Source organism: Ruditapes philippinarum, unplaced genomic scaffold (assembly GCF_026571515.1).
Source record: "Ruditapes philippinarum isolate M1 unplaced genomic scaffold, ASM2657151v2 ctg429_1_1_1_1, whole genome shotgun sequence".
NCBI classification, from domain to species: Eukaryota; Metazoa; Mollusca; class Bivalvia; order Venerida; family Veneridae; genus Ruditapes; species Ruditapes philippinarum.
The window spans coordinates 36,044-59,273 of NW_026855416.1; the positions used below are offsets into that span (position 1 = coordinate 36,044).

At 31.9% G+C, this 23,230-nt stretch overlaps 2 protein-coding genes across 2 annotated transcripts in view; one reads left to right on the forward strand and one right to left on the reverse strand.

The window, feature by feature from the left end:
• Positions 1 to 298: 298 nt before the first annotated feature.
• Positions 299 to 2,079, reverse strand: LOC132743204 (cholecystokinin receptor type A-like). The gene has a single exon (XM_060731735.1). The coding sequence runs from the start codon at positions 1,769 to 1,771 to the stop codon at positions 626 to 628; it is 1,146 nt and encodes a 381-aa protein (XP_060587718.1). The 5' UTR covers positions 1,772 to 2,079; the 3' UTR covers positions 299 to 625.
• A 2,839-nt stretch (positions 2,080 to 4,918) lies between these two features.
• The window catches only part of LOC132743202 (islet cell autoantigen 1-like protein), a 30,345-nt gene continuing 12,033 nt past the window's right edge, over positions 4,919 to 23,230 (forward strand). Inside the window, exons 1-7 of the mRNA XM_060731733.1 lie at positions 4,919 to 5,059; positions 7,443 to 7,471; positions 8,339 to 8,516; positions 8,827 to 8,899; positions 9,299 to 9,422; positions 13,972 to 14,079; positions 15,817 to 15,885. Coding sequence (XP_060587716.1) covers positions 7,467 to 7,471; positions 8,339 to 8,516; positions 8,827 to 8,899; positions 9,299 to 9,422; positions 13,972 to 14,079; positions 15,817 to 15,885 — 557 coding nt within the window. The 5' untranslated portion in view covers positions 4,919 to 5,059; positions 7,443 to 7,466. The remainder of the gene's footprint in view (positions 5,060 to 7,442; positions 7,472 to 8,338; positions 8,517 to 8,826; positions 8,900 to 9,298; positions 9,423 to 13,971; positions 14,080 to 15,816; positions 15,886 to 23,230) is intronic.

Here is a 23,230-nt window from a genome sequence, read left to right on the forward strand (position 1 = left end):
AAAAGTCGGTCATGTGATTATGACTACAATAAATTCTGTTTAGTTTTAGATTTTTTCTTTCTTTTCAAAACATAAAAATAAGCAAATAAATAATTTACATTTAACTTTTCTATATTCAAATGGTGTCACATTAGGAAGTAAATTAACTCAACAAATCCCAGCCTTTACTTACTACTACCTGATCTGGGGATCGTCACGCGCATAAAACACTTCTGCAATTGGCTTAACGACAATAATATTGTTAAGAAGGAACAAATGAATCATTTTAAGCGCAAGTTGATGTTCAGAAATAAAAACATTGATTGTTTGCCATTGTCATAAAAACGTGGTTAAAACAATTTAATCATTATTATTGGAACTATTTTGATGCCCAATTACTCATTATATCATAACGCTAATGTAAACAACAACACACAAACAAACACTTCAAGGCTGATTTTACGTATTTTGAAACGTTTTAATTGCAGGAACATTCCTGTTCCGACTCCTGTCCATTAAAATTTTAAGCGGTGTCAGTACTGTTATTTTCTCTGCAAGTTGGGACTACTTTCTGAACCATGAAATGCAAGCCGGTGTGCAAGGTTCGGTATGATTTACTTTTTACCAAACAGAAAATATGAATGTTTCAACAACATTTACAACTGAATATTCTATAAAATCTTTTTCTAATTGTTTTTCGAAAGTGAGGATCCATCGAAATATAAACTACAGGGTTGATCACGTGGTTTATAAAATACAGACGCAAGAAAAATGACATGACCACTTTAAGACCATTGCTCATTTTATCAACCTTTTTATCGTCAGATAATGCGAAAAGGAAAAGTAGTGCGAGATAAACACCCGCAGTGATGATAAAAGACAACGTCAAAATTAGCATGATCACAGTCATTCTTCGGATGCGAGCGTCAACCTTGCAGTTTTCATATCCATTTGCAACACGTTGATTATTGACGACTTTCCGACACCTATCATCCTTAAATCTGTACTTATAAGCGTCTTGTGCGGAGTAATACTCCTTTAATTGCAGCACTGCGCCATCTTCACTGCTCGAACACACCAGCTTTTTAGCATGACTCAATGTCTTTGCCCCAACAATAATTGGTTTCCGTTTTGCAAGAAGTCGCCTGGCTATTAGAGTATACAATACCAGCATTATAAACAAAGTACTGAACATTATCACATCTATTGTTATAGCGTAGCCAACGGCATGCACTTTGCCAGTGTCCTTACCACATGTTGTTACCGTGATATTTCTATTTTCATATATATACTGATAAGACATAGTTCCCCAAAAGTATAGAAATGGAACACTCACGAGAAAGGCAACGAGATAAATGGAACAGCAAAGACGTTTAGCTATTTCCGGTGTGATTTGCCACCCCAAAGGTTCGCAAACTTTCCTGTATCTGTCTATTGCAATCACAAACAAACACAGACTATTCGAAATCGCAGTAAACACGCTGAAAAACGTTTTAATTTTGCACAAGGCTTCTCCTGGATAGATATACCAATGAGTTAGTGAGACAATCTCCAGTGGCATCGAAGTTAAACAACTCAATGTATCAGCCATTGCTAAACACAGAACAAAATATCGAAAATTTCTCTGACGATAGCGGAAAGTGTACACATAGAAAACAAGCAAGTTTCCGAAGAATCCGAACACTATTTCGAAACCTATGAATGTAACAAGTGGCAAGAGAGCGTTCATTAATTCATAGTTCATCCTTTCAGCCAATTGTTGTTCAGAGAATATCTTTTGTTCTTCAACCATAGCTGAATGTTAGCTATCCGGTTTGAGTGTTTGAGGCTATAGTCGTAACTTTTCAGCACTTCCGTCCAACGTAGGATTGTTGTGAGTTAATCGGAAAGGTGTTCTGAATGACAAAATAAGAATTTCTCCCAGAGACACTTATAAAACCTCAACCAAGAGCACAAACGCTGAAAAGAATTTTCTTTATTCGACTTCTTTATAAATCACTCATTATTAGCCTTATCACAATCCAATATCTTTAAATAATGATCATATGCTCAAGTTCAGTTTGTTTAAAATGAATTGTTTATGTCGCAGATGTATTTATTTATGTAACCGAATCACATGCTTTGCAAATACAATATACAAAATTAGTTCGTAAGGCGATGCAAAATCATTTGTTGTTTTGTAGATGATAAATATATTAGAATGATTCTCATTGAATAATGATTATATAACAATAATAATAAATACTTTATTTAGTGAGAGAACTCATTTAAATAACATATCTATCTTCCATGAGGCAATCCAAAATTATAAAGACTTTATTTAATAAGAGAACTCATTTGAACAATACACCTATCTTTCACGAGACCACCTCAACAAAGAACAGTATAAATTTAGAATTTTTAAGTAATTAAAATATACAAATGTAACATCCATGAGAGAGATTTTAAAGACACAGCTATCAATTGGTATGGAGTTAACTGACACTTATATGGAGCTTACACCGGTCTGGGCGTGTGACAATATCTCATGTAAAAGGTTTTAAGGTGGTAGCAGACTTGATGTAAGCAAAGTTCAAAGTTTATTGGCATTCAGCAAAAAACTTTGCCTTTGGCCATTAACAAATATATCATAATGGTAAAAATGATACATAAAAAGAGGAAGACAGTTCCAAATACAAAATCTAGAATGTCCAGAATAAACAAATGACTTACGAAGTTACTTAGTATTTGGTCTAGGGATGTAAAGTTGAAGATCAGATGATGAATGCAGACTTAATTCGTGTATGTACCTCTGAGGATAAATTGACATAATTCATTATGTAGGAAGGCGCCTGATTATTCATTATTTTGAAATATATAGTTTGTATTCATGCGCTCCAAAACTACTGGAGAGAGTGGGCATAAATAGGAGGTCACTGTCCAATGCCCACAACTCAAAGAAACATGGCCCCTTTTAAGAGAGAAAATTCTACTTTATCCTGGCTGTTGTTTTACTATCAAGCACTGAGAATAATTGTTGGTCATGCGCTGTCCTAGACAGCTCTTGTTATAAGCCGTATTGTTTAAAACTTCAAAGCCCAGAGGATATGTAGCATCAACTTGTAGATTTCTACAATAGTTATATTAATCATGACCCTCAGTTTATAATTGGCCATGCCCCGAGTCAGTCACTTGCTTTATATAGACCAATGTATAGGAAAACACATCTTATCTTATTATTGATAAATACTATGTCTCTATATTTGGCATATAGCATTTCCTAGTACATTTTTTGTAGACCTCTATAAAAGTTATATGAATCATGCACTATGGGTAAAAATGCCTCCACCATGGAGGTCATAATTATAGTATTATAAGATAAATTAAGATAAAACATTTTTCAAGTTTCTTAATTGATTCTATTGATTGGGACTCTACCCTAACTGAAAGATTATTTTTGATTACTCATACAAATTTACATTCGGACGTATATTTCCCCGCGTGATTTGTGGTGCTCTTGTTAAATAACGAGACGGCCAAGTGTGTTTGTATTTTGTTACTTGTTAAGAATGAATCAGCTTAACAAAATGATATTGACGGCCTTAGATTTAAATATGAATCCTTAAAATCAAGTGCTTAACATCCTGAATAGTATCTGAAGTGACACAAAGGACATCCTGATCAGTTTAAACATTGTAAACATATACTTGAATGTTACAATTACATTATTTCATCGAAATGATGAGATGAAACTAAGTCGTACTAAGAAAAAATATGGCAATTGTTAGCACTTAAATTCTAAGACTTGTTCCATTTATTTATTTATTTATTTATTTATTTATTAACTTATTTATTTATTTATTTATAGATTTGTATGTATGAATGAATGAATGATTGAATGAATGAATGAATGAATTATTAATTGATTGATTGATTAAATTTATTCATTTATAGATGCATTCAATCAATCACTGATTGATTTATTGATTTGATTTAAATGAATTAATGAATAAATAAATAAATAAATAAATGAATGTTTGATTGATTGATTGATATTTTGATTGATTGATTAATTTATCATTGATACATTCAATCACTTGATTTATTGACTTGATTTGAAAAAAAATGAATAAATGAATGAATAAATAAATGTAAATGTGAATGATTGATTGATTGGTTGGTTGATTAATTGATTGATTGATTGACATTGATTATATGATGGTTGCAATCTAGATAAGAGTAGTATTCAGCTTATATAATGTACGTGTAAACATCAGTAAATTATTCTTCTTAAAGGTATAGTCCCTGTTTTCTTTGAATTCCCTTAAACTCCGACAAGGAAATGTGACATTCATAGAACTTTAAACCAAAATTTCATTTTACAAGACAGTCATGAAAAGGAAATAGTCGACATATTTCTACGTCCAAAGCTAGATTCATACTGATATTTTTGTTCTTTGTCAGATTATTTTCGCTTCTAACGGTTAGATACTGCCCATATATAAAAGACACAATATCTCAAATCGTAGTACAATTAGTTGGACAAAATAAAATATATGTAGCCCCTGTGCGATTTGGATATCAACTAATATGTTTGGCGAAAAAAACTAAAATAAAGTAAAATGTTAACCCCCTTGGAATATGCATTTCCCCTTAAACCTTCTGGTTAAAAGTGTCATTCAAATTTGTCAGCAGTAAAATGTCATGGGGTGGATTATAATGCTTTTATATTAGTTATTTCTAGTTACTTCATCTAAATTTAATGCCCTTTTATGACTTTGTCCGAGCTATGACATTTCCGCGAAAACTATATGTATGAATCTTTTATTGATTTAATGATTCTTTTATTTATTTATTCCTAAAATGTATAAATAAATAAATAAATAAAAGAATCATTGTTATTCGATTAACCGGAGAGAATTAATCAGAACTTGTTCATTCAGCATTACCAAACAAGCATGTCAATTGATTATCATAACAAACATGGCGGATTACTGCACAGATGCGTAAAAATTTGTTGCAGTTTTGCCACGTAATTCTGAAATTATACATTAAGGCTTAAATGCAGACCACCTGATACATCTAAAACATTTATTCAAAGGTATTGCGGCTGAAGTATACTTAATTGTTATTTCAAAATGAAGTAAAACAGAAAAAGAATAAATTTCTGTTGAGCGAAAATCTGAAAAAAATCGATGAGATTTTGTATTAATGCTAGATTCTGCACATTTTTACATGTCTAAAGAAATTAAATTAATCGATTTAAGATACAAATTTATATACATATGACTGTCATCTTTGAGTATAACAAAGTTCTGTTAGTATCAGTATGTCACGAATAGGGGCCCTGCTAATGGCCTAAGACTAATTGGGTAATTCGGCCCCCAGTCTTAGCCATTTCGGCCCTGTACAAACTCGACACTGGTTAAATTGGCGCATATTTCTATTACTGATAAGAATATATATTCATTGCCTTTTTGTATTTCCATCAACCATTTTCAAAATAATTTTCATAACATGTATGTAATTTGTAAATAGAATCATCCTACAGGTATATAAAGTAACGAAATGTAGAGGTGGTCCAAACACCAATGTTACGTAGATACCTGAGATATATTTGTTCCTTTCCTTCTATGTCATAGATATTATTAAATGGAAATAAAAGGTTAAACAGTACAAATATTTTCATAATAATTCTAATAAATACATAATAATTGTCACAAAAGTACAGTTACAGAAAATGTTGCAAAAAAAATATATAAAAAAATAAAGGATGAGTTGACCTTTTACTGTATGTCACAGAGTGAGATATCCAGCCTCTTACAGATTTTCTCCTCTCATTACAATATACTTTGACATAGTCCCCAGCTATAACAAAATTCGTCCTCATAAATTTGCAGAGGACATTTTGTTGCACAATTTGCACTAAAAATAAGTAAATGGTACAGGAAAATCTGTAGCAAAAGGCCATTTGTGCATCTAATTTCTAAAATCTTTGCCAAACTTATTATCAGCATGAAAACAAAACCTGTCCTCTGAGTTCTTAAGTCATCCAGGTAAAACCAGTACAAACAGAGGGTTTTATACTCATTGCTCAAAGGATAAGATGTAAATGAGCCATGTCACGACAAAACCAACATAATGGCTTTGTGACCAGCATGGATCCAGAACAGCCTGTGCATCTGCACAGTCTGATCAGGATCCATGCTGTTCGCTTACCAACTCTATTACAAGTAGAGAAACTGATAGCGAACAGCATGGATCCTGATCAGACTGCGTGAATGCGCAGGCTGGTCTGGATCCATGCTGTTCGCAAACCCATTATGTTGGTTTTGTCGTGACGCGGCTCAAATGCTACTGATGGCCCAAATCCTTCTTTATGATAAAATTATCGTTCATATGAAAAACAATTACAAAATATTTTCAACCAAAGACTTTAAATTTACACTGACAAATATACTGAAAATTGTAACACAGGAATTGGCTGCTTGTTATTAAGTTATTATAACTTTTAACAAAAAATGAATTAGGTTCAAAATAATATGAAAAATATACATATACACTGTAGCCTCGATAACTCGCTCTTCGCTATAACGCTAATCTCAGTATAGCGCTCATAGACCTTGGCTCCCAAAAAAAAAAAAAAAAAAATCCCCCCCCCCCCCCAAAATTTTTTTTTTTTTAAGTAAACACTTTTATAGCACGCTATAACGCTTGCTCAATTTGACAGTCAAGTACAATAAACAATTGTTATTAGGACATTTATGAGCGCCAAAGGTGTGAAAAACATGTCCAGGTAAGCGTTTATCCGCTCTTTTGTTGTTTTACCTGTCTTCAAATTGTTTCCAAAATCTCAAATTCATATCATAACTGTGACATTGGCAACCGGTGGTGAGTATAAATAAACTAAAATTCACACACATATCTTTGACATGTAAACCTCGCTGAATTAAATAACCCACAATCCCAAAATCAATTTAAAATCCTGCAATGTAAATAGAGCGGCCATGACATGAAGTAATTGGCGTTTGATTTACTAGGGGACACAACTAACGCTGGACTGTAAATTACAGTGTTATTCACAGTCCAGCTTTAGTTGTGTCCCCTAGTTAATCAAACGTCATTACAGTAATGGCTGTTTACACTACATTCATGATTTATAATTTTCTTTCCAAAGTTTTTCGTTTCTTTTAAATATAATTAGTATTATTTGTGAATATAATATATGTTTACATCATTGAATGGTTTTAGAAAAAGATAATGTCGACATTCATTGAACAGTAAGTAAAAAAATCAGCGTTATATTTATACATGAGGTGGGTGGGGTAATGCGGTAATTTCGCAATGAGCGTTCTAATGAGAGCCTCGTTAGAACGCGGTGTTGAGACATTGGACCCCAACATGAGCGTTTTAATGAGGCTGAAGTGTATATCTCATAGTTTTGATATGTAAATTAATAATGATGCATTTGTTATCCTTTTCAGACTGAAGAATAAGTAGAGTTAGCCATGTCGTAAGTATTGAAAACATTTACTTTATTATAATGTTAATAATTAAGTGTTTTCATAATGGCCTTGTTATTGGGCTGCAGACTGATATATAACAAGGCCGTTATGAAAACACCTAATTATCGACAATTTTATTAATTAACTACACATAATCTAAAAAGGTAAAGTACTTAGTGAACAAAAAATAACTAATGTGAAATTCCGTTGTTGTGAGATATTGCAAATGAGATTTTTGTTTTTTAAAAATGTCTCGGGGAAACTTTGCAGCAATTCAAAATGGCGATTTTTTTCAATGGAAATAAAGCAGATTCATAATGATAATGGCCGAGCTGGAGAGCCAATCAAAATTCTCCAATCTCATATTAACCGAGTTTTCTCATAAAAGCCATACTTTTTGCATTATGGCCTTGTTTAATGTTCATAATGATGTTGCGAACTTCATAAAATTAGCCTAACACTTGAAGTGAAAACATGCCTAATATAGAGAAGTTAATTAATAATAAAACTTCATCAGTTTAGCATTATCATAAATTTATGTAATTATATCCCCCACCACATAATAATGCCTGTCCCTTTCCAATGTGTGCATTCTATAAATCTTATAACCTTTGAAGGATATTCTTCAAACTTTGCTCAAATGCTAATGTCAACATGATGATATGCAGAACATTGATGGATTCAAAAACAATATATCGATTATTAGTAAACAAAGTATTCATTAAACATGCTACACATTCGTTTTGGTCAAATAAATATGAAAGAAAACTGAACTGGAATCCGCGGATGCGCAGGCTGGTCTGGATCCATGCTGGTCGCAAACCCATTATGTTGGTTTTGTCATGACGCGGCTCAATTATTTATTTGTTTTTAAGGACACATGGATATTCTGGAAGCCAGTATGACAGGTTTGTTGAGCGTCGAGAGACGTCAACCCTTCACAAGTTCAAGGAGACATTCTGGACAACGAAACAAGCAGTTATACAGAAACTTGGCAAGAAAGAAGATGAACATGTGGTCGCCTCAGACTCAGAGTTGGATTCCAAACTTGAAGTAAATCATAAAAAGTCAACTTTCATTTGTAATGTATCAGCTGTACTTTGAATTCAAAACAGGTCATTCAAGGTTCAAGGACTATCAATATCAAGATACAAAAATTGAGGGGCGTTCGTTGCAGAGTGGTTAAGGTCATTGACTTGCCCCTCACCACTTTTGTCTACAGTCACTCATGAAATATTTATTTTTATACCACTTGATGAAAATTTATGCTGTATTTTTAGAAAAAAAACTTTAGTAATGTATATACATTGTATTTTTATGGTCATTTTGATGTAATAAACACATACTTTCAATTTGATTACAGGTGTTCAAGGCAATACAGAGGTCATGTATGGAATTGTTGAGGGCTATAGAAAAATATCAGGATCGCCTCTGTGGTATGTATATTACATTACCATTATTGCTTTCTCATTTAATGTGGAGGTATATGCGCCAGAAAATGGATAGGAAGGGGGTGGGGGTGTTCTTGTTTGTTGAGTACCAGATAATTTTTCACGCTTGAGTGATTATGCCCTGTTTTAAAGTCAAGTGTGCGGGAGTAACTTATAAGACGACAACAAATATTTCAATTTTTCTCAATAAAGAGAGTTGGCTTTTTTTTTTCTTTTTTCTTTTTCGCTGCAATTGGGAATATCTTATGAAATAAGGGGAAAATTGTGGTTATTTTGGATTGTGAATTGGACACTTTATAGGCACCTGAAAAAAATATCTTGCAAATTTAACTTTGAATATGTGTTATTATGTTGTTGTGATTATTTAATATCTATCTTCTTCAGCTTTATCGATGGAGGAAAATGCCACTGGCAGGTTTTTAAAGTCAAATAGTGGACAGGATAAAACTAGAGCTGGTAAAATGATGGCTGCAGTTGGAAAATCACAAAGTTTTGCAGCTCAACAAAGGTTAGATAATCAACTTGATCATAATTTGTTTAATCGATACTTTATTATACTTAAAGATAAATCTTATATGAAGGGAAGACATTTAGTAAAAAATGTTTGGTGGTGAAAAATATTTTGATATGTTATCAGTGAATTTTCACCTTATATAACAGAGACCTATTAAAGGCTTCTTCCCAATTGAAATTTTCTCTAAAGTCATGTAGTTTTCTCAAAAATCCAAATTTACTCCAGCTTTTTTACTTTCAAAAATAGCAATTTTAGCATTATTTTTTTCCAAAATCTATAGGCTAAGGCCTCTTATACCAACAAAATGAGGAAAATCACTGGTTATGCACCAGTCAATTGTAAAAACCTGGCACACCCTCACCACTGTGGGTTCGAATCTAATCAGGGACTTTAAACTCTTTCATGTGAGGAAGCTATCCAGCTAGCCTACAGATGGTCAGTTGTTTTACTCTGGTGCCCACTAATGCTTAAATAAATGCACAAAGGGAAACCTGATGATGTCCTCCACCAGTTAAGCGGAAATTGCCACCACATCAGCTGACCAGTGTCATGTACTTAAAACCACATAAATAAGGATATAACTTGTGATTCCTTAGTTCCAGGACAGTTAAGTTCAAATACCAATTAAATACCCTTGCCGTAGTAAGACAATGCTTTTTTGCGTCCGAATGGGCATATTTCTTCTTTGTCCCAAATAAACCACTCAATCCGACATTGAAACCTCAATAGAAGTAAAAAGCCCATCGATCAAAATAAAAAGCCATCGTTCACAACTTTACATCCCTCATACACAAGTTATACTAGCATCTAATTTAAACTGTTAATAAACATTCACCTACATTTTATAGCAATCCCAACCAAAGAATCTATTACAGCCCTCTTAAATAGCTCACTTGTGGCAATATTTCCTTTTTATATTATTAGAAAACGTTATCTACATTTTCAGTATCCAACCAAAGGACCATTACAGCCTATAACAACGTTGCTCGATTATTTTCTTATTTTAAATTATTATCACAACTTTTCCTTACGTTGGCTTTCTCGAGCTGACCACCGTAAGGTTGTACCAAGAATTTGGACTAGTAGACCATTCGACACTCTAATACTATAAATAGATGGGATGCAAACGAATATCGCCGGCCTAACGGATGAAAGCGTCCGCGAACATACCAGATACTCAAACAAGCATGAAAAATCCAAGAAAAGTATGTTTATCTTGTATTCTTTAAATAAGAACGTAATTCAATGAAAGTACTGTAGATTTGATTTCTTTTATAAGATACTTCCCACCTAGATAATTTAGATTCAAACTGAGAAAGTGAAAAAAAAATGTTTATTTTAATATATATTAATTAATGAAATCCTTTACATATGATTTAAAAAATAGAGACTATTGAAAAATGCCAAATGCATGTAATAATTGCATTTTTTTGCACAATTTTAACATTTAAGTCTCTTATTCCTATATCTAATTCTTGTCACTAATGTTTTATTAGGCATTTAGCCTCACAAATAATAATATTAATCTTTGGAAATGGATAAATCAGTTCCTTAATCACCTGAAAAGCCACTATGTAAATTTTTCAAAAAGTACAAAAAAACAAAGTATTTTACTTCATATTAAATCATTTAACTGTATTAATTGCCAAAAGGCAACAATAAACCTTGTATTGGTGTACATAATCATGCTTTAAGTAAATAAGTAACTTTTTGCATCTAAGGACATAACATCCAAACAATAAAATCAATATAACATATAAAAAACCTTGAACTATACCTCAAAAACTTATCAGACCATATTAAGGAATGCATCTTCATCTGACAAAACATCACATTTTATAAGAAATTTTAAAAAAATGTCAACAGACTGACAGAAAATAACAGTGCAAGCATACTCAAATGCAAGGGACTACCATCTGCACTGGTCACAATGGGATAGTCTGTTGCTTGCGTAATATAAATACTAAATTCAGGGTTCAAGCCCAAGTGAGAAAACGAAGGCTCGTTTGACAAGTTGAAGTGACTCAAAGTACCTGCTTCGCAGAATAAACATTCTCGTCACTCTAGCCATTATCAATTCCGTGCTTATGCTAACTATTTCTGGAAGAAAACTTCACTTACTGATGTACAGCTGTGCGGAGAGTTAAGGGCTACCCAGTATTAGATTATTATAAAGTAAAGATGGTCCTTGTTATGTTAATACTTTTATTCGTAAACAGCTGTACTGAATGGCAATCTATATCCATAAGATACAACATATAACAATAACAAAATTAAGGAATCGACCAAATAAATAATGACCTGTAGTGCCCACCATACCAGAATAACACAAAAAAAGAGAAAGATCGCTCTATTTCCCATGTGATTCCTGAACATCGGATGGCATGCACAGAACGTCATGTTAAATTTGGTTATGAAATTGTAATAAATTTTTGTATTTTTCAATATAGGTTATTGTTTTATAATTTTGAATGAATATTGACACTGGGCAACAAGTTTTGTCATAATTTCTGTCGTATTCGTTTCTTTCTAAATAAAAACTTATAAAAATTATGACATGGTATTAAACCTATTTTTCCAAGCAATCATAATCCCCCTTTATTTTTTACTTTGTTTAGCTGCGTATAATATATGATCAAGAAAATTGTGACATTCTCTTATTTTATCACATATATTTTCATATAAATCGCATGTTTGTAAGTCACTTTACAATGATAATCGTGACGTTATGTAGTTTTTTATACACAGCTTTGTCAATGTAAGAAAAAAATCAAATCTCACTTTTTATCTCACCTGTCACTTGTACAGTAGCCTATTGGGTCTGTTCTCTGATACATCTTTTTCACTACTAACCATTTTTATTTCCAGCGTCATTTATCACTATAAATTACTTTTATATAAATAAACTATACAAAAAATACAAAAATAATTCCCCTTATGGATGCTTTTGTGTCATATCCTTTCTAGAATTATTTCGCGTGCGTTACATAAGAATTTATATTTACCAAGATATGATACTCGCCTGTTCCATGGTCCCATAACTCAAAGCACAATATATACTAAGTTATCTTTTCCTTCCTAAATAATAAAACCATCTTATTACAGAATACAATCAGCATTTTATGATTTACATGAGGATAGGAAACCAATACAGAGGTACAAGCCTAAATGTCTTCCTCTCCAATGCTAACATTACCCCTGTCTTCCATTATAAAAGCCTATCATACTGTTAGGACATCTGTGATTACTATTAATTTCTCAACTTTCTCTCCTATATTTCTTAAGAGAGAATACTACTTCAAATAAAAGAGAACGCTATATCTATCCTAATCATTCATATAGTAACTCCACTTAACTATAGACTATGTTAGAGACCTATTATTTCTTATGTACCGTCAATGCTGCTATGGGCCTGCTTACTAATAGATTTCGTTTTCACTGATATGGTTTCAAAGTAAGATCCCCGTGCCTACAAACTTTGGTTGCCTCTTCTGTAAAGCCACTTCGACTTTTCTCTTATATATAGAGATTATTAAGTTATGAGGGCAAGACGAGACTGTATTCTCTTCTTTACCGGTGCAGAACAAAACCCGAATAGAAGATTTAGGGATTATTAAAAGACTAAAAACTCTTCCAGGAATGTAATACTCAAAAATTGCTGAATAAAAGCCTGGATTGAAAACTGCCCTGCCCGGGGTATCATTTTTTTTAGAGTTGTGTCGAGGGAAAAACTTAAAATCATTCTTTTATAGAGACCCGGCCGTCGAGAATGCGTACGTGGCTAGTTTTACACGTAAACACTTTTCTAATTTCATACAACCGAAGTTTTGTCGCTGCGCTAAATAAAGCAATTCTCCCTTGTCTGTAATCCACCCCGCCGCCCCAGGGGCCATAACAGGTATGTGCACTCAGGGCCATCATGGCCCTCACTTGTTTCTCTAAATAAGAAATTTGCAGCTATTACTATAAAATTCTCAGATTAGTATTAACAAAGTGAGTGGGGCTGTTGATAAGACGATTAAACACGATTGATGCGTATCGGATGCTCACGCATCAATGAAGGAACCTTAATCCATCTATCATGGGGAGCATAGGAGTTAACATAACTTCTCGTCAGAGATTTATTTGTGACAGAATATTATGAGCCCTTATCTTAGAGACATATTTTATTAAGGGCCCATATAACTTGTCAAGAATATTTAACAATATTATATTGCCCACCAAATATATCACATTTATTGTCAAATGTATTTTTCAACAATATACATTCACGATTATAATTTTACCACTGCATTTCCTGTTATCTTTTTTATTTCATATTCATTTTACAAACATTTCATGTTAATCTAACATATAATTGACATACATTTTAGATATATTTCACATACATTGCACATGCATTTCATATAAATTCACATATATTTCTTATACATTTCACATAAATTTCACATACAATTCACAAACATTTCACATATATTTTCACATTTTTTTCATTTCACATACATTTTACATAAATTTTATATAAATTTCATATACATTTCAGATATATTTTACATACATTTCAGGAATTACAAGAGCCGTCACAGAAGCTTGCGGATAATACACGGGAGCCCGCAGAACGAGACATGGGAGATGATTTTGATCCAGAAAAGTAAGTTACATCAATAGAATATTGAGTATACATGTAGTTTAATGATGAATATTTTTTAATATCCGGCGTGTAAAATCATTTAGGGGAGATGAAGATGAAAAAGAATTTTGACAGATATTTATTTATGATATTTCCTGTTATCAGATAATTTAAACACAGGAAACACATTAGGGGTGCTTGGAGTTTTGGGGCTCTGTAGCTGTCTAGTTCAGATTGCTGTCCTCAAGCCCCCTTGGTATTTAAATCCTCCAAGGTGTGGAATATTTGCCCCTCACTAAGGTTGAAATTTTTTAAACCTGATATTAAAATTTTGTTTTGAACTTTCCAGTTAAATGTAGTGTATAGAAGGATGGTGGTTCTACCTTGGTTGTTTTTATCCCCCGCCGAAAAATTTCGGCGGAGGATATAGAAATAGTCTCCGTCCTTCCGTCCGTCCATCCGTCCGTCCTTCCGTCCGACATTTTTGTCCGGAGCATATCTCTAAAAGTATTTGAGTTATCAACTTGAAACTTCATAGGTGGATAGACCTCATTGAGGAGGAGTGCAGTGCACAAGAATGATAACTCTACCTTGCATGATTTTTGAGTTATTGCCCTTTGTAATTTTTCAAAATTGATTTTTGTCCAGAGCATAACTCCAAAAGCCTATGAGATATTAATATGAAACTTCATATGTGCATAGATCTCACTCAGGAGGTGTGCAGTGCACAAGAATGATAACTCTACCTTTCATAATTTTTGAGTTATTGCCCTTTGTTATTTTTCATACCAAATTTTTCACCTGAGTGGAGCATAACTCAAAAAGTGTTTGAGATATCAACATGAAATGTCATAGGTGGATAGATCTTATTGAGGAGGAATGTTGTGCGCAAGAATGATAACTCTTCCCTATACAATTTTTGAGTTATTGCCTTTTTTTTTTCATGCTATTTTGTCCAGAGCTTATCTCAAAAGTATTTGAGGTATCAACTTAAAACTTGATACATGTAGGTGGATGGATATCATTGAGGAGGAGTGCAGTGCGCAAGAATGATAACTACCCTTCATGATTTTTGAGTTATTTCCCTTTGTTATTTTCAAATTAATTTTTGTCCAGAGCATAACTCAAAAGGCCTTTGAGATATCAACATGAAACTTCATAGGTGCATAGATCTCACTCAGGAGGTGTGCACTGCACAAGAATGATAACTCTACCTTTTATAATTTTTGAGTTATTGCCCTTTGTTCTTTTCATACTTAATTTTTCAATTCAATTTTTTTCTCAAAAAGTATTTGAGGTATCAACTTGAAACTTCATAGGTGGATAGATTTTACTGAGGAGGATGCAGCACACAAGAATGATAACCTACCCTGCATTATTTTTCAGTAATTGCCCTTTGTTATTTTCAGCCATCAGTATTCACATAGGTTTCAAATCTGTAATCACTATAGCCATCAGTTTTCATTACCAAAAGACCTCTTAAAATGGAATTATTCCGCTCTACTACATATACATTCTTCCAATGAGCAAACACATTCGGCGGGGGGTGGCCATGTTGACATGGCTCTTGTTGATGTCTGAATTAATGCACAGAAGGGCATTGGTACTTAATTTGTTTAAGGTGAATAACTGCTAAATATTTATCTAAGATAATTTAATAGGTGAAATATTTATGCAAATATTTATTAGATAGAAAAAAGTAGAGACAAATTGTTGGGATATTTGTAATATAGTACAAATGGGTGTATTTATAATCAGCAGTGATAACGAGGTGTCAGAACATTTGGAAGATTTTGATGGTTACCTTGACGATGATACAAATGATAGGTATATCTTACCCTGGTGCAGGATCTCTGTAGATTTTATTATATACCTACTTGTTTTGTGACGATGATACGATGATTTTTTTACTGATGTAATTCTGAGCGATTTTCTGTTTTTATCACTTTGTAAATTGAGTGGATATGTGTGGAAAATTATGATTTAGTTGTAAACGTTGACAGCTCAAAATTTCAAAATTTAATTAAATCATGAGTCGGAGTCCCAATGTGTCAAAGTTTTTACGCAAGTCCATTCAACTCTAATTTACCGAAGGTCTACTTAGTTATGAAAGGTTTGTGCAGAATTTTCTACACATGAAAAATAATTGATGAAATACAGTCACTTTCAACTGAAAAAAATTCTTAACATCCGTATCAGTTTTCTTTTTTTCACGGTTTGCATTGCTCGAGACAGTGTCACAGATGTAAATTAATGTTCACTGTCCTTTCATAACTATATATTAAAAACCTGGTGCGTAGCCTGTTCATAAAGAGAATATTAAACTTTTGGTTTAAACAACTTTTATTTCACGCGTTTTAACCTCTTTGGTTTATACAGATTTTATTTCACGCATTTTCATAGAAGGTATATAATAAAAGGAAAACAATGTGAGCGTGCTTATCTGGTTCATTGTATTTCCTGCATTGATAGTGTAAAGATGTACTCGCGCTCGCCTTGCAGGCTTGTGGTAATAAATCTTGACGCAATCAGTGGGTGCAATAGAATACACCAAAAAAGTACGCTTATGCAACATTACCTCTATTACCTATATATGTGTAGACATCTTAGACTATTATCCAACTTGGTTGTTTCTTAGAGGGAAATACTAACCCAATTTTGGAGGAAGCACCTAACACAATATATTCTTCTATATTTAAGCCTTTTCATCTAATGGCCTAGCTCTATTTATGAAGTTGAGATTGTTCACCCTTTTTAGCTCGACTTTTCTATGAAAAGGGGAGCTATCCTACTCGCCCCGGCGTCGGCGTCGGCGTCGGCGTTGGCGTCACACCTTGGTTAAGTTTTTCGTACCACCCCACTTTATTTCAGAAGTATTACAAGTATGGCTTTGAAACTTACCATACTTGTTCACCATCATAACCTCCATCTACAGACAAGAGTACATAACTCTGTCAAGGTTTTTGACAGAATTATGGCCCTTTTTTGACTTAGAAAGTGTATTGAGCTTGGTTAAGTTTTTTGTTACCACCTCACTTTATTTCAAAACCATTGGAGGTATTGCTTTGAAACTGACCATACTTGTTTACCATCACGACCTTCATCAACAGACAAGAGGACATAACTCTGTCAAGGTTTTTGACAGAATTATGCCCCTTTTTGACTTAGAAAATACATTGAATATGGGTAAAATCCACTTATTGCCTTAACCCTTTGAGATATTGCTTTGAAACTTTTAATGCTATTTCACATCATTACCCCCATCTGTATGCAAGAGAAGGTAACTCTGTCAAGGATTTGTTTTAAAAATTAAGGCCTTTTATCGACTTAGAATCTTGGTTAAGTTTTTAGTACCAGTCCACTTTTTGACTGAACTGTTTGAGATATTAATTTGAAAGTTGGAATACTTGTTTACAATCATGATTCCCAAACATGTCCAGGAGAAGGTAATTCTGTCAAAGATTTTATTTGAATTATGGCCCTTAACTGTCAATGTTTTGTATTATAGGCAAGCACTAAAAAACTTAAAAAATCTAAAAAAATTCATTCCTATCCACTTGTTCACTTTACCATAAATTGATAAAATTTATCTATTACTTGTATTATAAGGTAACTATAATACTTTCACATACAAAGTCAAATCTATATATTATGCTGATTGTACAAAAATATACTGCTTCCTTGGCATAGATTTCTTGAAAAATTATGTTATTATGTCATTTACCAAGGTGTTCTGAGTGACGTAAAAATACCTTATTCTCTCAAAGTGGGTTTAATACTATTAAATTTATTTAAGGCTCAACTCAGTTTTTTTTTCTTTCTTACCAGCCCTCTTTTGACTTAAACATTTCAAACTTTGCTGCAGTGTTCAAGGGTATCACACAATTCAGTAAAATAATTCTTCACTAAATATCTTAATGCTCATGGCCATTGTTCACTTTAAAAATACAGAGATTCTTGTATTGCCTTTTACTGCAAAAACTTTTTTTATTGGCAAGCAATAAAAAAGTCGAGCGCGCTGTCTTACGGACAGCTCTTGTTACTGTTACTGCTTTTATAAAAAAATCTATTATATATACAGCTGCATTAAAAGTATGAATTAATTTTTAATGTGAATAAGGGAAAGCCATTAATTGTGCAACACATTGCAACCTCTGCAGAGCAACACCCTTTGAGGGACAAAGATTTTGATTGTTGATGAGAGAGGTTGCTATAGAGAGGTTAAATTTATAATTAATTATACTTTTATGAGCAAATATTACTGTTGTTTAAAAGAGGTAAATGTCCTACAGATGGCCACTTTGCAGAGGTTGCACAGTATTATTAATTTGTTTTAAAGACTTTTTATGGCTGTTTGTAAATGATTCTTAGCTATACATGTAATTGTTTATAGCCATAGAACCAATTTAAAAGATAGGTTTTTGTAAACTATCAACAAGGTATAATTCAGCTCTTTCTAGAGAAATTTCATTGTTACAGTAATAATACTACAATATTATTAGTTATAACTGTGTCTCACAGGTTATATGGCTCAGTATAAATGGTTATATTTAATATCTAATAGGGAAGGAAGGCAAATATGTTTTTTTGTTAACACTACAGTTATTGCCCTTGTGCAATGGGAATTACATTGATGATAATTTACTTTTTTGTTCAACTTTTAACTGAATTTTTGTTCTGTTGCTATATTGTTTTACAACGCAAGGAGCATTATTTACCATTAACCTGCTGGCACCAAAAGTGATTTGCCACCTGCCCACCAGTAAAAAGCAGGTTTGCTCATTTTTCCATTGACTGATCTACAATTTCATTTTGATATCACCAACATTGATACTGGACTTTTCTGAAAATGTGAAGCTATGAAATTCTGCAAGTTTAGTGTTAACTTAAGGGTCAGATGGTTTCTTATGTAGGCTTATGAATAACCTTCCCTTTTCCTTCTCCTATATCATTCCCTTTGACATGATTTTCTGTATTAATTTTAACATATTAACTGAATATAATATATTATATGAGTTATATGGCTTTGTTTCTTACATAATATTCTCTTTATTAGTCCCCTACCGGTTTAACCGGAGGGTACAATAGGTTTACCCTCCGTCCGTCTGTCTGTCTGTCCGTCTGTCAGTCCGTCAGTCCGTCCGTCCACAAAACTGGATCCCGCGATAACGCAAAAAGTACTGAAAATATTTTTATGAAACTTGATATATGGATAGATGGCAGTATGGAGATTATGCACGTCTTTTTTTTTTCTTCCTATGTTGAAAATTCTGGTTGCTATGGCAACAAATAGTCTGAAAATATGGCAAATTTAACACATAAACTGGATCCAGTGATAACTCAAAAAGTGCTGAAAATATTTTTATGAAACTTGAAATATGGGTAGATGGCAGTCTGGAGATTATGCACATCTTTTTCTTTTCTTCTTATGTTGAAAATTCTGGTTGCTATGGCAACAAATAGCCTGAATTTCAAGATTTCTGATTAAAATTTCTCAGCTTTTTCACTATATGTTCTTTATTTCTTAAGGTGTTTACTTCAAACTTTAAATATAAGTTTCTGGTCATCAACCACATCATATGTGACATAGTTTATAACTCTAGCACAAAAAATATCAGTATTACCTCCCTTGAACTTAGATTTTTTAGGGAAAAAAATGTTGTCTTTTTTAAATAACTTCTTTATTTCCTAATGTATCTACTTCAAACTTCATATATATGTTTCTTATTATCACTCGACATTTTTGAGAAGGTTAAATACTCTAGCAAGACTATTTCCAGAATTATGTCCCCCTTGAACTTAGATTTTTTTCCAAAAACTGGTATTTTCACTCCAACTTCTTCATTCCTTATAGGATTTACTTTAAAATCCCACATCGTAATAATATGACAAGGTTGTATAAACATAATTTCCTTACTAAGCATGGAAACTTAACACATTACTGTGATATAGACAAACTTATTTTATTATGTTTTGTGGTCGATATTTTCAAATACAGACTTCATCCTCAAATTCATTATAAATGGCAATACACAGGAGTGTATGACAATTAAAGAACTTTTTGAGGGACCGGTAGGGGACTACTGTATTGCCTGCAATACTATCAAATGCTTGTTAATTCTAGTGTACTTTTTGTAGAAAATTAAGTAAAGTAATTATAGGTTTTTTACTAGCATTACCAGATTTATAAAATTGCTTGTGAAAAAATAAGTGTGTGATAAGTTGAAAACACACACTTTATGATGAATAAATGTATGATAAGTTGAAAATACACACTTTATGATGAATAAGTGTATGATAAGTTGAAAATACACACTTTATGATGAATAAGTGTGTGATAAGTTGAAAATACACACTTTATGAGGAATAAGTGTATGAAAAGTTGAAAATACACACTTTATGAGGAATAAGTGTATGAAAAGTTGAAAATACACACTTTATGAGGAATAAGTGTATGATAAGTTGAACATACACACTTTATGATGAAATAAGTGTATAATAAGTTGAAAATACACACTTTATGATAAGTTGAAAATACAAACTTTATGATAAATAAGTGTATGAAAAGTTGAAAATACACACTTTATGAGGAATAAGTGTATGATAAGTTGAAAATACACTCTTTATGATGAATAAGTGTATGATAAGTTGAAAATACACACTTTATGATGAAATAAGTGTATAATAAAATGAAAATACACACTTTATGATAAGTTGAAATACACACTTTATGATAAATAAGTGCATGAAAAGTTGAAAATACACACTTTATGAGGAATAAGTGTATGATAAGTTGAAAATACACTCTTTATGATGAATAAGTGTATGATAAGTTGAAAATACATACTTTATGATGAATAAGTGTGTGATAAGTTGAAAACACACACTTTATGATAAGTTGAAAATACACACTTTATGATAAATAAGTGTATGAAAAGATGAAAATACACACTTTATGAGGAATAAGTGTATGATAAGTTGAAAATACACTCTTTATGATGAATAAGTGTATGATAAGTTGAAAATACACACTTTATGATGAAATAAGTGTATAATAAAATGAAAATACACACTTTATGATAAGTTGAAATACACACTTTATGATAAATAAGTGCATGAAAAGTTGAAAATACACACTTTATGAGGAATAAGTGTATGAAAAGTTGAAAATACACACTTTATGAGGAATAAGTGTATGAAAAGTTGAAAATACACACTTTATGATAAATAAGTGTATGAAAAGTTGAAAATACACACTTTATGAGGAATAAGTGTATGATAAGTTGAAAATACACTCTTTATGATGAATAAGTGTATGATAAGTTGAAAATACATACTTTATGATGAATAAGTGTGTGATAAGTTGAAAACACACACTTTATGATAAATAAGTGTATGAAAAGTTGAAAATACACACTTTATGAGGAATAAGTGTATGATAAGTTGAAAATACACTCTTTATGATGAATAAGTGTATGATAAGTTGAAAATACATACTTTATGATGAATAAGTGTGTGATAAGTTGAAAACACACACTTTATGATGAATAAATGTATGATAAGTTGAAAATACACACTTTTGATGAATAAGTGTATGATAAGTTGAAAATACACACTTTATGATAAATAAGTGTATGATAAGTTGAAAATACACAGTTTATGATAAATAAGTGTATGAAAAGTTGAAAATACACACTTTATGAGGAATAAGTGTATGAAAAGTTGAAAATACACACTTTATGAGGAATAAGTGTATGAAAAGTTGAAAATACACACTTTATGAGGAATAAGTGTATGATAAGTTGAAAATACACACTTTATGAGGAATAAGTGTATGAAAAGTTGAAAATACACACTTATTGAGGAATAAGTGTATGTTAAGTTGAAAATACACACTTTATGAGGAATAAGTGTATGATAAGTTGAAAAACACTCTTTATGAGGAATAACTTGAATAAGTTAATGAAAAGTTGAAAATACACACTTTATGATGAATAAGTGTATGAAAAGTTGAAAATACACACTTTATGAGGAATAAGTGTATGATAAGTTGAAAATACACACTTTATGAGGAATAAGTGTATGATAAGTTGAAAAACACTCTTTATGAGGAATAACTTGAATAAGTTAATGAAAAGTTGAAAATACACACTTTATGATGAATAAGTGTATGATAAGTTGAAAATACACACTTTATGAGGAATAAGTGTATGAAAAGTTGAAAATACACACTTTATGAGGAATAAGTGTATGAAAAGTTGAAAATACACACTTTATGATGAATAAGTGTATGATAAGTTGAAAATACACACTTTATGAGGAATAAGTGTATGAAAAGTTGAAAATACACACTTTATGAGGAATAAGTGTATGGTAAGTTGAAAATACACACTTTATGGGGAATAAGTGTATGATAAGTTGAAAAACACTCTTTATGTGGAATAACTTGAATAAATTAATGAAAAGTTGAAAATACACACTTTATGATGAATAAGTGTACAATAAGTTGAAAATACATACTTTATGATGAATAAGTGTATCATAAGTTGAAAATACACTCTTTATGATGAATAAGTGTATGATAAGTTGAAAATACACACTGATAAGTTGAAAATACACACTTTATGAAGAATAAGTGTATGATAAGTTGAAATACACACTTTATGATGAATAAGTGTTTGAATGGTTGAACATACACACTGTATTGGAAATAAGTGTGCAGTAAGTTGAAAATACACACTTAATGAGAAATAAGTATGTTATAAGGTTGAAAAAGGCACTGCATGGAAAAACTAAATATATGATAAATACACACTGTATGGGAAATATGTGTGTAAAATGTTTAAAATACACATCTTAAGAAAAAAAAGTGCAGGACAAGTATTACATTTAAGGTTAAGAATTTTGCATTTGGTTAGGTTATTAACTATGAAATGTTAATTTGTAAAAGCTTGTAAAATCAAACTACATGTACATTATTATAAAATACACACTATATGTAACATTTTTATCATTATAATTTGATCATTTATTAATAGTCAAGAATTACAGATTTAAGATTTGAACTAAATTAAAGATAATGCACCTCTGTCAATTGTATACATGGCCAACTACCCCTTGAAAGTAAGAATTTCAAATTTATGTTTTTAGGTTTTTTGACCTCAGTGGAGCT

Coding starts and splice junctions, on each gene's coding strand:
- LOC132743204 (XM_060731735.1), bottom strand. CDS start 1,771: ATGGTTGAAGAACAAAAGATATTCTCTGAACAACAATTGGCTGAAAGG.